This window comes from Podarcis bocagei, assembly GCF_964188305.1.
Source record: "Podarcis bocagei genome assembly, chromosome: 5".
NCBI lineage: Eukaryota > Metazoa > Chordata > Lepidosauria > Squamata > Lacertidae > Podarcis > Podarcis bocagei.
The window spans coordinates 106,956-124,147 of NC_138129.1; the positions used below are offsets into that span (position 1 = coordinate 106,956).

Sequence of the window (17,192 nt, forward strand, 5' to 3'; positions counted from 1 at the left end):
TTTAATTAGTTTTTTTTATAGTTGTTTTGATTTTGTGTGGAGTGCCCTACCTGGGTGGATGGAGCAGCCAAGTAATTTCGTTGTCCCCGAGAGGGGCAATGACAATAAATATATTGTTGTTGTTGTTGTTGTTGTTGTTGTTGTTGTTGTTGTTGTTGTTGTTTTGTTGATGATGATGATGTATTTAGTGTGTAAGGAGTTTTTGTTTTTGTTATTAAAACCTTGTTTAAGTTATTTTTGAGTCCCTTTTTAATGCATGGTCTCCCCAGCAAGCTCTCTGCAGTGCTACTATACTGCAAATAGCTAACATCTTTGGTTATGGGCCCAGCTGCTGAGTGGATGACTGCATATTTTTGGACTCTGAGAAAGGTTTGAAAACTCCTTCTCCTGTTAGTGTAGTTTCTATGGGTCTGGAAGAGTTCCAGAATGGTTGACCGGGTTCCAGAAGCCGAGAAGGCTCTGGTGTTCCCACAGCTAACAGATGAGAACTATAGTTTATGGTCTTTTCGGGTGGAGGCGCTTTTGACCTCTAGAGAAGTATGGACCTATGGACTTCTGGGTTAGCGCAATTGGCTAATGGCGGATTCCCTCCGAGCTCCGGAGGGAATCTGCTCGACAGGGGCTGGGTCTTGCCGCGCCGGCGACGTGGGGACCCTTAAAAACCACGGGCGCGGATGCCCGTGGACATGGTGACTCGGCGGGCACTGTTAGCGCCCTCCCAACCCGCGAAGGAGCCTTTTTAAAGGCTACGGAACGGGGGACGGGGAGTGGCGCGGTGTTGTGAGTCTACTGCTTCCCCTGCCGAGTGAAGCCGCATGCCATTTGTCGGAGAGCGCTGACATCTTCCTTTAAAAAATTTGGACTCAAAATCAAGAACAACAACCCGTGAGTAATTTGGAAATTGGACTAAAATTATTCTCTTTTTTGTGGATCTGGCACGAGCGGGGGAGGTGCAAAGAGGAAGTCCGTCTCCCCCCCCCCATTGTAAACAGTTTAAAGCAAGGATTTGCCAACTAAGGTTGAGAGAAGAGCTGTTTTTTTTCCTGATTGGATAAAAGTTATTAATTTCCACGGATTTAAAAGTCTAAGTTACTGTGCTGGAGGACAAGAGTTTATTTGCTTTGATTAAGTGCCACTTTTCCCGAGACCGGGAGTAACCCGTGAAAGGAGCCTGCTGAGGGTTTACAGAAGATTTTGACAGCTGTCAAATTAGCTGTCAAAGTCGAAAAAAACTGAAAGTTTTGGTTTAGCCGGTCATATCGTTACAAGGTATTGAAAGTAAAGAAAGATTGATACAAATAAATTTGACTCTTGGATTGGAAGTGAAAGGAATACTAAGTAACCAGAATCCCTCTAGAGGGGATTCACGGACATTACAAGAATGGAAATAGGTCGGAAAATTCTGGCAGATCTGGATGAGGTCGTCTTTCTCATGGGAAAGCTGTGAAAGATGTATGAGCAAGGCCATGTTTTGTCTACAAGTCCTACAAAACCAAAGTCAACAGTAAATATACCTTCTGAGCTGGAAAATGACTTGATGTTCAAAACACAGGCAGCTGGACAAGAAAAGAAACCAAAGACTGAAGAGGAGGAAAAGATACTTGCTGAACAGGAGGAGCAGAAAGGAGGGGCGGTCGAAATGTCACAGAAGGTAAACGATAGCCGGAGGCCTGTCAAGATGGTTTCAAGCTCGACCAAGGTGGAAGCTGGAGTCTTTGGGACACATGGATTTAAGAAACAGAGCTTGAGCTCCACCTTTAAACAAGTAGGCTTGGCTGGAAGGATCATGGACATTATAGAGAGAGCGCCCCTTCGAGTTTGGGTGTCAATCATAAGGGACTTTCAAAGAAGCCGGCTGAAAGGGACTGAGAGAGATTTGAGAGCCTCGGACGTAAGGTCACCAGGCTAAATAGATGGACTAAATGGACTACGGTTTGGGATTGAAACCGGGGAGAGAAGGGTGGGGTTTGGAAATCCAAAGGGGGCCTGATCTTTTTTATGCTGTGTCAAATTTCATGTTGTTTATCATTATAAGAATGGGGAATTCGTGGAAGGGAAATAGGGTCAACCTTAGAAAAAGTTTTTTACATATGATTAAGGTATATAAATTAAAAGTTGATTTATAAACTGAACTAAATATAATAATGAATTAAGGGTTAAAATCTAATACAAATAAACACACTAACAAATTAAGGTTAAGACATTAGGGATAAAAACTTATTGAACAAATAATTGGATCTGGAATACAAGAAGGGGAGGTGAGGGGAAGTCGTGAAAAGAAGTTATTGAAAACGAGATTTTAAAGGTGGAAATTTTTGTGTTTTTCTTTGTCTTTTTGTTTTGTTTTTTGTACCTTTTGAAACTTTAATAAATATTACTTTTTTAAAAAAGGAGAAGTATGGACCTATGTAACTGATGACCCTCCTGACCCTGTAACTAATGCTTGGTTGAAAGGAGATGCAAAAGCCAGGGCAATAATTAATTTGGCAGTTAGCGACCAGCAAGTAGTCTATATAAGAAATAAGAAAACGGCCAAAGAAATGTGGGACAGTCTTGCAGCAGTGCATATTAGAAAAGAGTCAGCGTCTGCATTGATGTTTTTCAAGCAGCTGTACCAGACCAAGTTGCAGCCTGGTGGTGATTTGGCAGCACACTTGAGATGTCTGGAGGCAATACGCTGCAAATTAATTCAAAGGGACATGGAGATACCTGATATTCAGTATGTTTTTATCATTCTTTGTTCCCTTAATGAGGACTTTGATGGTGTAGCTAGCCAGATATCTGCCGTTCCACCAGCACAATTAACTGTGGAAGGGGTAACGGCAAGATTAATGGGCGAGTTGGATAGAAGGGAGGCTTGTGCCATAAGCACTCCTGTTTCCAGAAAGAATGAGAAATGCCATATGCAAACTTGTGGTGATACGGCTGCATTTAAAGCTGCAAAGCGTTATTGGTTCTGCAATAAGCAGGGACATTTTGCAAAAGGACTGCACATCCATTGCAGATGAACATTTAAATACTGTGTATGCCAATAAGGCGGTTTTTGAGCCAAAAAGCTACAATGATGTTCAGAATTTACCTAAGCACCAAGTTGTAAATTGGTATAAAGCTATCAACTCTGAGATAGCTTCTTTAAAAGAGCATAACACCTGGTCTCTTGTACCACAAACCCCAGATATGAGACTTATTGATTCAAAATGGGTTTAAGAAAATGCAAATGGGAAGGATACGCCTATGGTGTGTGGTTTCACCTTTACAGGTGAAGATAAGCCATTTCCTAACAAAACTTTGTATCGTTCTTGTCAGGGGTTCAGGAGCAGAGGCGAGGGCAAGGGAGGAAACAGAGAGTGAGGGGGAGGAGGCAGAAGAAAAGATGAGTGATGACGACGACCCGAGATCCCCGAGTCTTTCCAGTGAATCAGAAGATTCACAGAAAGGAGCACCAGTGGCCAGAGCAAGGGGGGAGCCTAGGGGGACACCCCAGGAAGAAGGGTCCAGAGGGGGCTCAGAGGGGAGCAGTTGGAAATCGGGACCAGCGTCACCAACAGAGAGCAGGGGAGAAGAAGGGCGCCAGGTATCAAGCGCTGGCAGCTCGCAACAGGAGGGAGGGCACGAGTCAGGAGTGGCCACACCTCCATCGGAGAGTGAAGAAACGGTCAGACGGAAAGTGGAAGGTTGGGCGCGCGCGCCAAGTTCAAATGCACAGGAAGGTGGGGCAGTAAGCAGCCCGGAAAGGGAGCCAGGTCCTAAAGCCCGGCGCAAGGAGACAGGAGGGTCCGGGGGGTCCGCGTCAGAAGAGTCCCGGAAGGAAGAGACCCCGGGGGGCAGAGGGACCCAGAGAAGAACGGTCAGGCGGAAAAGGTGGAGTAAAGCTAGGTTAGTAAGCTGGTGCACAGGGGGCGGAGACTCAGACGGAGCTTCGCCGGTCTAACCCTTAAGACGTAGAGTTGCGCGCAGCAGCTTGAGAATGGAAACTGTAACTCAATAAAGACTTTTATAAAGTGACCGCTGGCTAGCGTGATCCTCTGTGAGCTAGGATCGGGAAGCAGCTCTGACAGTTCTGCTATAGGCAAGCTAAATTTCATTCAAAGAATCTCAAGACCAGATATAACTTATGCCTTTCACTTTCTGGCAAAATTTGTGGGAAAGCCCACTACACAATGTTTCTCTGCTCTTAAGAGAGTGGTAGTGTACCTTAAACATACCAAACATTATAGGTTGCAGTTTACATCATGTATTGACAAAGGTTTTGAAATTTTCTGCGATGCATCTCATGCAGTGGAACAAAATAATTGCAGGGATGTGTCTGGTATGGTGTTTTGTTATAACGGTTGTCCATTTGAATGGAAGTCCCAGACACAAACCATTATTTGTCTCTCCACAACAGAGAGTGAATTATGTGCATGCGTTCAGGCCACTCATGATGTGGAATGGTATCTGCAAGTATTTGCAGACCTACAGATGAAAGTAACACTACCAGTAAGAGTTTACCTTGATTCCCAGAGCGGACTTGCTATCCTGTGTTCAGAGACCAATACGCAGCGCACTAGAGTCTTAAGGTTACGTTTACAGTTTGTAAAGAAACTAATTGCTGACGAAATGATTGTATTTCAATATGTTCCAGGTGACAATCAAATTGCAGACATTTTTACTAAAGCACTTCCAAAGGTTACTCATGAAAGACATGTACAAAATATGCTTTACGATTTTGTTCCACAATGATGAACCGCAGGGGAAATGTTGAATGGTTTCTTTAAATGTAAAGGTTCATCATTGTTCCACCAGTTGTGTATGTCTTTAAGGGGCCAGAGCAAGGGCCAGAGCAAACTAACGAGACCCAGCTTTACAGCTGTGAAACACAGCAGGTGCTGAGTTGTATTGATTAAGCTGTGTCAACATTTGGGTGTAGTATATAAGGAGCAGCCCCTAGCTCTTCCGTTACCCTGGGGGATGGGTTGGTGGTTGGGTCTGGTTTGTTGTTGGTGTATTTAGGAGTTTTTGTTTTTGTTATTAAAACCTTGTTTAAGTTATTTTTGAGTCCCTTTTTAATGCATGGTCTCCCCAGCAAGCTCTCTGCAGTGCTACTATACTGCAAATAGCTAACACTGGCACCTCTCAGGTGGGCACTATTGCCATTATAAGAGAATGAGGGAGGTGAGCTCATGGTGAGTCCTGGCACCTCTTTTTCTAGAAAAATAGCACTGGCTGGCACCTTTCCCTGGGATGACCATGCCATACAGCTTTCATCTAGTTCACACCTGAACTTTCCAACGCAATATGATTTGAAATTGCAGCATTAAGCCTTGGTCACTCACATCAAAGTCCAAATGCTCGGAGACATATTTTATGAGTACGTTGGTGGTCTTGACTGCTCTTTGCCTCTCACTGATTTTTGTGGAGTCAATCCAGCCATTTGTGTGCTGTGAGAGAGAAATCATCGTCATCACATGGAAGGACAACCCTTAATCCAGGTTTGCAAATTCACAAAGCTTCATAGAGGGGACAAATTGCAAAAAGGGGTTGTTTTGTAAAGGAGAAAGTTTGCTGCAATTTGTTTATTATTATTATTATTAATAATAATAATACCCCACCTCTTTCCCAGACAGGGACTCGAGGCAGCTTACAAACAAAACAAGAACAACTAAAGACACAGAAAAAAGAAGCCGTTTTAAAAAAAGCATTAGTAGAATTAGATATTAATTGGCTCTTGGGTTGCTTTTGTTTTATTATGCATTTTCTGTTCTGATTTTGTATTTTTATGTTGTGAACCGCCCTGCAATCTGTCATTGGTGTGTTTGTGTGTGTGATAATTGCAACAATACAACATACACCTCACCACAGCCATAGCAATGGAATGCAGGAAGCATCCTTAGACCAAGCCCAGCCATTGATCCACAGGTAATGAGGACTGGCAGTTGGCCCTTTGGGCTTTCAGACAGAGAGCCTTTTCCCAGCCCCACCTGGAGATGCTGAGGACTGAACCGGGGACCTTGGGCATGCAAGACAGATGCTCTGTCCCGAGCCATGGCCCTTCCCCATACGCCATCAGCAGAGGACATATCTTGTGTGCCTTGCACAAGCATTGCTAGCAGAACAGAGGCCCACTTGACCATCAGCACCCACAACCAGCGAGTTGGCTACAGATGCCCCCCGTGCAATCATTTCAAGAGGGTCTGTCCTCCGGCATGGGAGCTGCTGCTTCCCCCTGCTCTGACACCTTGGGGGCTCCCTTACCACTAATATCTCCTGCAGCGTCTCCAGAGAGGGGGCCTCCGACAGCAAGCTGGTGAGCATGTTGAGCCAGATGTAGACGGTGTCTTGATAACAGTCCTGGAAGGAGAGAAGCAAAAGCACTTAGAAGCTGAAGACCCCCATGGAAATCCCGTATGCTCTGGAGCCTTCTAGCCCAAATTTGTAACAAAGCTTATGCAGGGGTTCAAGCACGGCACACAAAGAGTCATAAACATCAAACGTTTCTTGATGTATGTAAGGTTACAGGTCATGCGATATAAAGATACAGGACTCCACACTGGGCTCAACTTCCTTGGGGTGTTCCAAGGCAGAGGGCCGCCTTGGTGGTGGGGCCCACCCCGTGGAACACCCTCCTGTCAGATGTCAGAGAGATACATCATTATACTTCCGTCTGAAGACATCTGAAGGCAGCCCTGCATAGGGAAGTTTTAAATATTTGACGTCTGGCTGTGTTTTAATTTGTTGGAAGCCGCCCAGAGTGGCTAGAGTAACCCAGTCAGATGGGCAGCATATAAACAAACAAGCAAACAAATAAAATGAAATGCAGCGTAGGAGGGAGGCATGAGAGTCACAAAATGCAGGCATGCAGGAATCATACGTGGATGCATTCTAGCAAAGGTGAAATGCAATAAATATGGAAACATGATTAAAATCAAAAATATACACCCCAAGTCTCTGGCTGTTACATCATTGTGATGGGTCAAGTGTCTCAGGCAGCATTCTTTGCGGCTTACACGGCTCAGACTCTTTGCCCTCAAATCCTTTAACCTGGCAACCCCATTTTCCTCCAGAAGCAGAAGGTCCAGTCACCTGGCTCTGCGTTGGTGGCACAGAGCTCCCGGCCTTGATCTTTGTAACCTGCAGTGATGGCAATTGGAAGACCTTCGGGATGGTTCTCTTGATCAGCTGAGCCCGGAGCAGGGGGCCCATGCATGGTCTCAAGGCACTGAGAAGAGAAAGAAGGGGAGAGGAAAGGATCAGCACCCAGCAGTCCATAAACCTGGTGAAGAAATATGTACTGTGCCTGGCCGTACTTACGTCAGGCGAGTGATGTTTTCCATCGCCTGGTGCAGGATGGTGAGTGATGCCACTGGCTCCTCTTTGATAACCTCCTGTGGTGGGGAAGCACACAGCATGTCAGGGACCTGGAGGCGCCATCCCTGCCGCCACTACCACACCAAGCCCTGAGGTGTGCTCTCTATCCAGCCCACTTGACAACTTCTTTGCAACTGGCAAGTGGGTCCTCCTAGGGGAGAAGAGTGGGCTTCCTGGATCTGGGAAGAAGATCCCTTTTTCTCCTGGGCAGAAGAGCAGAAGACCAGCCTTCTGGACCAGGCCAAGGGCCCATCTCGTCCAGCCTCCTCACAGTGGCCAACCAGACGCCTGTGAGAAGCCAGGGAGCAGACCATGAGCCCCCCAAGAGCCCTCTCCCCGCCTGTGGCTTCCAGCAACTATATGCAGAAACATGGCTTCCTTCCTCTGTGGAGGTCGAACATAGCAATCATGGCTGGGAGCCCTCGACAGCCCTCTCCTCCGGGGAGAACCTAGCCTCTTTTCCTTAGGCGCTGGTGACAGCCTGCTGAGGTTGCCACAAGGGAGGGCTGCCTTTCAAGAGGGTTTGGAAACTTCAGCTGGAGCAGAAGGTGACCACCCAGAAATGGTTTGGGGCCAGATGGTCAGAACATGCAACCCAGAGCTAGACCTACACAGCTATTTTTAAGAAAAAACGCTCTGAAAAGAAACCCCAGGAGATTCCCCCTCTTTTTTTCTTTTTCTTTCTACTCACGATGATGCAGAAGGTGAGCTCCTCTTTGTGGGGGAAGGTGACATGTCCCACATTCGATTGCAGAAGCGCCTTGGTTATTAGAGTTGCTGCCTTCATAAAGCTCTTCTTCAAATCCTCGTTCTGAAAGGAGAAGGGATTTTGTAAAATTGAGTTTGAATCAAAATCACAAGGCAACATAAAGCCACACTGACCCTAACCCTAATTCTAATCCTTACCCTAACCCTAACCCAATCCAAAAATTAACCCTAACCCAGAAATGGTCTTGTTAGATAGTTAAATTCATGTTGAATTGCTGTTTTAGGGTTTCTTTTTAAAAAGTCTGGAAAGAATTAATCCATTTTGCATTACTTTCTATGGGAAAGCGTGCCTTGGTTTGGAACACTTTGGTTTCAGAATGGATCAAGTTTGAGAACCAAGGTACCACTGTAATGCCCCATCTGGTCCTAAGGGTGGAGCCAGTATACACCCCAGTCTACAACCCTTTGGTGGATGAAGCCAAAGACCCTGCCCTAGGGCACAGTCTGAAGGCAATGTGGTGCAAGGACCTTGACGGAGCTCAGGAGGTCTGCTCAGTGCCTGGATGGTGACCACGGGGGAAATGGTTGCACACCTCCTGGAGTAATATGACAGGAGAAAGGCAGGATGTACCGTATTTTTTCATGTATAAGACACCCCCTATTAGGGGGGACTCCCAATTAAGAAAATGGGGGGGGGGAGGATTGCCCAGAGTTGCTGAGCTTTTGGAAGGGAGGATTACCCACAGTTGTTCAGCTATTTGGGGGGAGGGGATTCCAAAAATTGCTCACCCGCTGGACCTATGCTGCCACTTACACACGTCGCAAAACCCACCTATTGTCTGTCCCTCGCCGGCAGAAACTGCCAATCGCCTTCCCAATTTCCGCAGCGACAGCCAGTCAACACCACCCCTTGCCGCAGCCACCAATAACACGCACAATAGCCACTGACTATCTCCGGCTTGCAGCGGCAACCAAACCCATGTCCCCCCTATGCACTATCTGTGTATAAGATGACCCTCATTTTTAAACATCATTTTTTAATAATAATAAAAAACACCTTGTCTTATACACGGAAAAGTATGGTATAGCTGAGAGAACAAACAACAGGAGTCCGTGTGATAATCAGAGCCATACCTTCCTGCTGTTCTGGAATTGGAAGAGGAGCTCCTGTGTTATGAGGTCTATGAAAAGGGGGAGCTCATCCTGCCGTGCCCCGAATGCCATTTGCCCGCAGCAAAGGATGGCGGTGATACTGGCATTGGTCTCGCTAGTATTCTGGAGGGAAAGGATGGGGAAAGTGAGTTTGGGAACCTTAAGTGCAATTGGAGACAAATCACCATTTAGTTGGGACCTTTTAGCAGCTGGGAAAATATTAGTAGTCAGTAAGTTGTTGTGCGAAAGGTGGAGGGCGCAAGGAGAAGGGGACGACAGAGGACGAGATGGCTGGACAGTGTTCTCGCAGCTACCAGCATGAGTTTGACCAAGCTGCGGGAGGCAGTGGAAGACAGGAGTGCCTGGCGTGCTCTGGTCCAGGGGTCACGAAGAGTCGGACACGACTAAACGACTAAGCAACAACAACAAGTTGTTGTGCAGACTTACAAATTTTGTAATTTTTTTCCTCCAGGAAACTCAAACTGCTGGCAAGCCAGGCCTCCCCCATCCTATATATGTGCATCGGGTTCTTCCTGCCTAAATGTAGAGCCTGACATTTGACCCTACTGAATTTCATTTTGTTAGTTTGGGCCCAGTTCTCCAATCTGTTAAGGTTATCTTGAATCCCGATTCTGTCTTCTGTGGCATTGGCTACCCTTCCCAGTTTGGTGTCATCTGCAAATTTGATGAGCATCCCCTCAATTCCTTCATCCAAGTCATTTATTTTTAAAAAAAGTGGAACAACAACGGGCCCAGGACAGAACCCTGTGACACCCCACTGGTCAATTTTTCCCCAGGATGACAAGTGTCAGGGGTTTAGGAGCAGAGGCAAGGGCAAGGGAGGAAACAGAGAGCGAAGGGGAGGAGGCAGAAGAAAAGATGAGTGATGACGACGACCCGAGATCTCCGAGTCTTTCCAGTGAATCAGAGGATTCACAGAAAGGAGCACCAGTGGCCAGGGCAAGGGGGGAGTTTAGGGGGGCACCCCAGGAAGATAGAGCCAGAGGGGACTCAGAGGAGAGCAGTTGGAAATCGGGACCAGCGTCACCGCTAGGGAGCAGGGAGGAGGAAGGGAGCCAGGGGGCAAGCGCTGGCAGCTCACCACAGGAGGGAGGGCATGAGTCAGGAGTGGCCACACCTCCATCGGGGAGCGAAGAAACGGTTAAGCAGAAAGTGGAAGGTTGGGCGCGCGCGCCAAGTTCAAATGCAGAGGAAGGCGGCGCAGTAAGCAGCCCGGAAAGGGAGCCAGGTCCTAAAGCCCGGCGCAAGGAGGCAGGAGGGTCCGGGTCAGCGTCAGAAGAATCCCGGAAGGAAGAAACCCCGGGGGGCAGAGGGACCCAGAGGAGAACAGTCAGGCGGAAAAGGTGGAGCAGGGCTAGGATATTAAGTTGGTGCACAAGGGGCGGAGAATCAGACGGAGCTTCGCCGATCTAGCTACTAGACGTAGAGTTGCACGCAGCAGCTTGAGAATGGAAACTGTAACTCAATAAAGACTTTTACTTAATGATCGCTGGCTAGCGTGATCCTCTGTGAGCTAGGATCTTCGAGCAGCTCTGACAGTAAGCTCCGTCTCACAAGTGTGGGCATCTACAGCCTCGAGGAGGGGAGAGAAGCAGGTGCCTACCAGCGAGCTCACGAACGGCAGCCGACATGACGGCTGAGCAGCAGATAGAGGAACTCAGAAAAGCAGTGTCACAACTGAATGCAGAGGCGCTCGCATCCCGGAAGAGAGAGGAGGAGGCAGCTGCCGCCTGCAGGGATCTCCAAGTCAGGTTAGACGTGCTTACAAAGCAGACACCCAGACAGGAGGGAATTGGGTTGGCGAGACGAACAGGCGGTCTGGTCTCTCACTTCGATGGGAACCTGCAACAGTATCCCAACTTTAGAGCAGATGTACTGTGCGCACTGCAACTGCTGAATAAAGACTTTAGAGATGAGCAAGAGAAGGTGGGATTCATCATGTCCCATTTGCATGGGGATGCTAAAGCATGGCTGCGCAATCTATGGAGAGATAAGGATCCGGCGCTCCAAGATGCGGATGCCTTTCTTAAAGCGATGGATGGGTGTTTTTTATCAAGCATTGACGTGGATCTTGCCCGGAAGGAGGTGCATGGACTAAGGCAAGGGAGGGCCAGCGTAAGGCAATATCATGCCCGCTTTTTCGCTTTGGTCAGTGCCCTGGAATGGGACAGAGATTCGGCCCCTGTGAGAGACCTCTTTTGGGAGGGGCTGCACAGCTCGATTAAAGATGAAATCGCGAGGGGGGAGAGACCCCGGACCACCCAGGAGGTCGTTCAGAGGGCACTGGCAGTGGGGGTGCGGCTGGAAGAACGTCCGTGGAGCAGGGACGAAGGGCGTGGAGGGCGCGAACCAGCCAGGGGCCCCTCCTTCCTTCCCAGAGACGCAGCGCGGGCGCAATCCACGCCTCCACCAGGAGGAGGAGCGGAACCTATGGAGGTTGGAGGTGCAAGGGCTCAGTCAGCAACCAGAGCCCTAGCACCGGCAGCAGTGAAAGCGAAGCCTCCTAGAGGGAACAGGAAGTGTTACGTCTGTGAGGAGCCAGGGCACATGGCGAAAGAGTGTCCCCAGAGGCCCCACAAGCTCACTGCAGCCTCAGCAATGGTGACTGCAGCGACGCAGCAAGGTGGACCACAGCAGGGAAACGACGCAGTCTGGCTGGAGGAAGAGGCACTGGGGCCCAGCCAGACGTGTTAGTGACGCAGTCCCCAGAGATTTTACAGCCCGTGAACCCCCTCCCGCCCAAACCAGTAGTGAGGCTCACCGCATCTCTCCAGCTGCCCAATGGAATCACCATGGACGTGCCAATCACCATGGACTCGGGCAGCAATGCGGACTTTATAGGGCAGGACTTTGTCGACAAACACGCTATACAGTTGCTGCCGGCCACACTGCCCCTGCAGGTTGTCACGGTGGATGGCAGGGAGCTGCTAGGGGGGCAAGTGGTGAAGCAGACGCCACCGATGGTGATGCGCCTTGGGAATCACAAAGAAGTCATCAGCTTCAATGTCACTCAACTATCGGATACGCCCATTGTATTGGGAATGAGTTGGCTGGACAAGCACAGCCCAACGCTGGCTTGGTACCAGAGGCAGCTGATCTTCGGCTCTTCCTTTTGTGCTGAACACTGCATCGTGCCCCGGCAGGAAGGAGAGGAAGAGGAGTCACAGCTGCTGCTAGGCACGCTGCAAGCGATTCCCCACAAGTACGCAGAATTTTTGGAAGTTTTCTGCGAAAAGGAGGCGGACAGACTACCCCCTCACAGACCATATGACTGCAAAATTGACCTGCTGCCGGGGGCGGCGCTGCCTAAAGGGAAACTGTATTCCATGTCAGAGGACGAACTGCAAGAACTCAAGGAGTTCATAGATCATAATTTGGAGCGCGGTTTCATCCGAGAGTCCAAGGCAGCGGGGGGCAGTCCTGTATTCTTTGTTAAAAAGCGAGACACGCCCCAAAAAAGACTGGTCGTGGACTATCGCATTTTAAACAGTGGGACCAAGCCATCGGACTTCCCCATGCCCCGAATCGACGACCTCCTAGCGAAGGTGCGGAAGGGAAAAGTGTTCACCAAGTTGGACCTGCGAGGGGCGTACAACCTCATTCGCATGCGGGAAGGAGATGAGTGGAAGACGGCCATGTTCACGCCACTGGGGACCTACGAATATAGAGTTATGCCTTTTGGATTGCAAAATGGCTCCCACGTTTTTCAAGCTTTCATGCATCACGTGTTGGCGGGACTTCTCTACAAGACGTGCGTCTGTTTCTTAGATGACATCCTGATCTTTTCGGAATCGCAGCGGGAGCATGACGGGCACGTCAAGGAAGTGCTGAGCAGGCTAAAGCAACATAGGCTCTACGCCAAGCTGGAGAAGTGCCAATTTGACGTGACGGAGGTGGACTTTCTGGGCTACAAGCTGTCTGACAAGGGGCTCGCCATGGACAGCGCCAAGGTTCGAGCGGTGTTGGATTGGAAGAGTCCACGCAACCGGAAGGAGGTCCAACGGTTTGTCGGCTTCGCGAACTTCTATCGCAAGTTTATCAAAGGCTTCGCTATGCAGACAGCGGCCATCACAGACACGCTTAGCTCCAAGAAAAAGAAGTTCGTTTGGACGGAGCAGGCGGAGCAGTCCTTTCAGGCACTCAAGCGTCTCTTCGCGTCGGAAGAGCAGCTGCTTCATGTCAACCCCAGCAGGCCGATGAGGGTGGAGACAGACGCCTCGGACAGAGCCGTGGGGGCGGTCCTGCTGCAGAAGGACCAGCAGGGGGTGTGGCGACCGGGAGCGTTTTACTCCAGGAAGCTCAGCAAGTCCGAGCAGAACTACACCATCTGGGACAGGGAGTTGCTGGCCATTCATGCAGCGTTCAAAGCGTGGAGGCACTTCCTGATCGGCGCCAAGCACACGGTGCAGGTTTGCACGGACCACAAGAATCTGGAGCACTGGCGCACGGCACAGTTCCTAAACCAGAGGCAGATACGTTGGGCTGAGTTCTTTGCGAACTTCGACTTCCGCATAGAGTATGTCCCGGGGGACACTAACATCATGGCGGACGCCCTCTCCCGTAAGCCACAGTATCTGGAGGACGCAACGCCAGCGGCCGCCATGCACATCTTCGCACCAACAGTGTGGGCGTGCGCCGCGGCCACCGTGGACCTGGAGGCGGTGCGACGAGCGTTGCAGGATGACTCCTTCGCGCAAGCAAAGATGGCAGAGGTGCAAAGGGGCAAGGCTGCGGCCGACGGTTTCCAGCTACGAGATGGATTGCTCATCCGTAAAGGGGCCATCTACGTGCCGGGAGACGACCTTCGCGCCAAGGTGCTGCAGCAGCTGCACGACGCGCCCACGGCCGGGCACTTTGGCAAGGAGAAGACGGTGGAATTAGTAGCCAGGGATTTCTGGTGGCCTGGAATGAGAGGGGAGGTCGCAGACTACGTGGCGAGGTGTGACACCTGCCAGAGGGCCAAGCCAGTGCACAGACCGCCGGCCGGACTGTTGGAACCGCTGCAAACTCCGGTCGAACCCTGGGAAAGGGTGGCTCTGGACTTTGTCACAGATCTGCCCAGCTCGAGAGGCAAGACGGCAGTGCTGGTGGTGGTGGACCTGTTTTCCAAGATGGCACATTTCATTCCGTGTGCGAAGGTGGCCATGGCGGAGCAAACCGCCAAACTGTTCATAGACCACGTGTTCAAGGTTCACGGTCTGCCACGGTCCATTCTGTCCGACCGGGGGCGGCAGTTCATCTCGAATTTCTGGCAGAAGCTGATGGGCTTCCTGAACGTCAAGATCAACCTGGCGTCGGCGAGACACCCGCAGACCAACGGACAAGCGGAGCGGGTCAATGCCATCATGCAGCAGTACCTGAGATGTTATGCAAATCAACAGCCTGCGACGTGGGTGGATTACCTGCCGCTTGCCGAGTTCGCCTACAACAACACGAAGCACGTGTCCACGGGGGTCACGCCGTTCTTCGCCAACAATGGGAGGCACCCCAGAACCTTCCCGGGACTGGAAAGAATGGGGGAGGGGGAGCCGCAGACAGCAGATGCGTTCGCGTCGGAGCTGCAGGAAGTCCATGATCAGCTGAGGCGCCACCTGGAGCTGGCCAAACACGCATACAAGGTACAAGCGGACAAGCACAGAAGGGTTGGCGAAGAGCTCCACGTGGGAGACTGGGTCTGGTTAGCAGCCCACGCAGTGCCGGCCAGGTCGTTGGCCAAGAAGAAACTAGGGCATAAACAACTGGGGCCCTACCAAGTCGAAGAGCAGGTCAACCCGGTAGCTTTCAGACTGGCACTTCCGGAGGGTTCCAGAATGCATCCGGTGTTCCACAGATCGGTGCTCACTCCCTACAAGGCACCGCACAGGTTCCAGGAACCCGGAACGGCGCCGAGTCCGGTCAGAGACAGAACAGGGCACGCGGGAGTGGCACAGAAGGAGCGCTTCAACGAAGTCACGGAGATTTTGGACTCCAGATGGGGGGAAGAGGGGGTAGAATACTTTCTCGCCAAGGAGGGCACCCCGGCCAGTGCGAACAGCTGGGTGCCGGGCTACGCCTTGGACGAACCTCTACTCAAAGACGAGTTTCACGCCCTCTTCCCACATAGACCAATGCCAGCAGACTTTTTCGACGACTGGCTTTTCACGCCCACGCTTTCGGCCAGCACTTTCCGGGGGTTCGACTCGGACGAGGACCCGACACAAGACGTCCGTTCCCCGGAGGGGTCACCCTCGGGATCTGCATCAGAACCCTCGTATTGGTGGGACGATAAACCAGAGGAGCAGTTCCGCAGAAAGTGGCTGGAATGCCCAGGACGAGCAACGCCGCCAGGAGGAAGTGAGGGAGAGACGGACATGGACGTTTTCGGGGACGACCCTGGTTTCGAGCACGGCGGCACAGAGATGGAAGCGGAGGTGACCGTCGTCGACGGGAGCAGGGAGGAAGACCCGGGAGCCTTCAGATGGAGGCCCGCCACGGGAAGCGACCGATATCCGACGTTCGTCCCTTTGCAACAGCAGCACCCAGCTCCAGCACCGGAAGGAGGGGAGGGGGGAATGGGGGGCTTCGAGGGGGGGATGGATGTCAGGGGTTTAGGAGCAGAGGCAAGGGCAAGGGAGGAAACAGAGAGCGAAGGGGAGGAGGCAGAAGAAAAGATGAGTGATGACGACGACCCGAGATCTCCGAGTCTTTCCAGTGAATCAGAGGATTCACAGAAAGGAGCACCAGTGGCCAGGGCAAGGGGGGAGTTTAGGGGGGCACCCCAGGAAGATAGAGCCAGAGGGGACTCAGAGGAGAGCAGTTGGAAATCGGGACCAGCGTCACCGCTAGGGAGCAGGGAGGAGGAAGGGAGCCAGGGGGCAAGCGCTGGCAGCTCACCACAGGAGGGAGGGCATGAGTCAGGAGTGGCCACACCTCCATCGGGGAGCGAAGAAACGGTTAAGCAGAAAGTGGAAGGTTGGGCGCGCGCGCCAAGTTCAAATGCAGAGGAAGGCGGCGCAGTAAGCAGCCCGGAAAGGGAGCCAGGTCCTAAAGCCCGGCGCAAGGAGGCAGGAGGGTCCGGGTCAGCGTCAGAAGAATCCCGGAAGGAAGAAACCCCGGGGGGCAGAGGGACCCAGAGGAGAACAGTCAGGCGGAAAAGGTGGAGCAGGGCTAGGATATTAAGTTGGTGCACAAGGGGCGGAGAATCAGACGGAGCTTCGCCGATCTAGCTACTAGACGTAGAGTTGCACGCAGCAGCTTGAGAATGGAAACTGTAACTCAATAAAGACTTTTACTTAATGATCGCTGGCTAGCGTGATCCTCTGTGAGCTAGGATCTTCGAGCAGCTCTGACAACAAGGAACCATGAAGGTGTTCTCTTTGGGTTTGGTCAGTCAACCAGGGAGAAAGTACAGGACAGTGTAGGGTAGACTGACCACTGGTGCTCTTTTCCATGGGAGCTGCTTTTTTAAAATTAAAATGAACCGGGTGGATCTGCTCATCTTCTCCATAGTGAGGGTTGGGAAATTTCCTTGGTCATTTCCCAACTCACATCAAAAATCCAGGGGTACCACACTCCTGGGTTTCATTTCTCTTGGATGGCAGAGCACAAGAGAGTTCAGGGCTGCGTTCAGATGTGACAATAAACCAGAGGGCATCAACATAGGTTGGCCTCTAGCTCCCATCAGCCTCAGCCAGTATGGCCAGTGGTCAGGAGGGATGGGAGTTGCAGTCTGTAGCATCTGAAGGGCACCATTTTGGTTACCTCTGTGATAAACTATGGTTTAGTATTGTGTGAATGAGCCTTGGACTCATCGGCTCCTGCTCCCTTCTCCTCTAGCACAGTTGCAAAAAGGAGACCGGAAGCTTGAGGGAAGTTAACTGAAAGTGGAAGGAAAAGGTTCTGATCCCTTCCAGCTAGGTTGGAGAATTGGAGAGTCGGGGGCACATGACCCCAAGGCCCCCTCAGGTTATGGAACTGTTAGATCC

The 17,192-nt window shown here is 50.8% G+C and overlaps 1 protein-coding gene across 1 annotated transcript in view; it reads right to left on the reverse strand.

Annotated features, from left to right (window-relative positions):
- Positions 1-17,192, reverse strand: part of LOC308587201 (maestro heat-like repeat family member 5) — a 38,554-nt gene that overhangs the window by 16,163 nt on the left and 5,199 nt on the right. Inside the window, exons 4-7 of the mRNA XM_081194577.1 lie at positions 9,190-9,330; positions 8,039-8,158; positions 6,235-6,330; positions 5,316-5,420 (exon numbers count right to left, since the gene is read on the reverse strand). Of these exons, the coding sequence (XP_081050703.1) occupies positions 5,316-5,420; positions 6,235-6,330; positions 8,039-8,158; positions 9,190-9,330 (462 nt within the window). The remainder of the gene's footprint in view (positions 1-5,315; positions 5,421-6,234; positions 6,331-8,038; positions 8,159-9,189; positions 9,331-17,192) is intronic.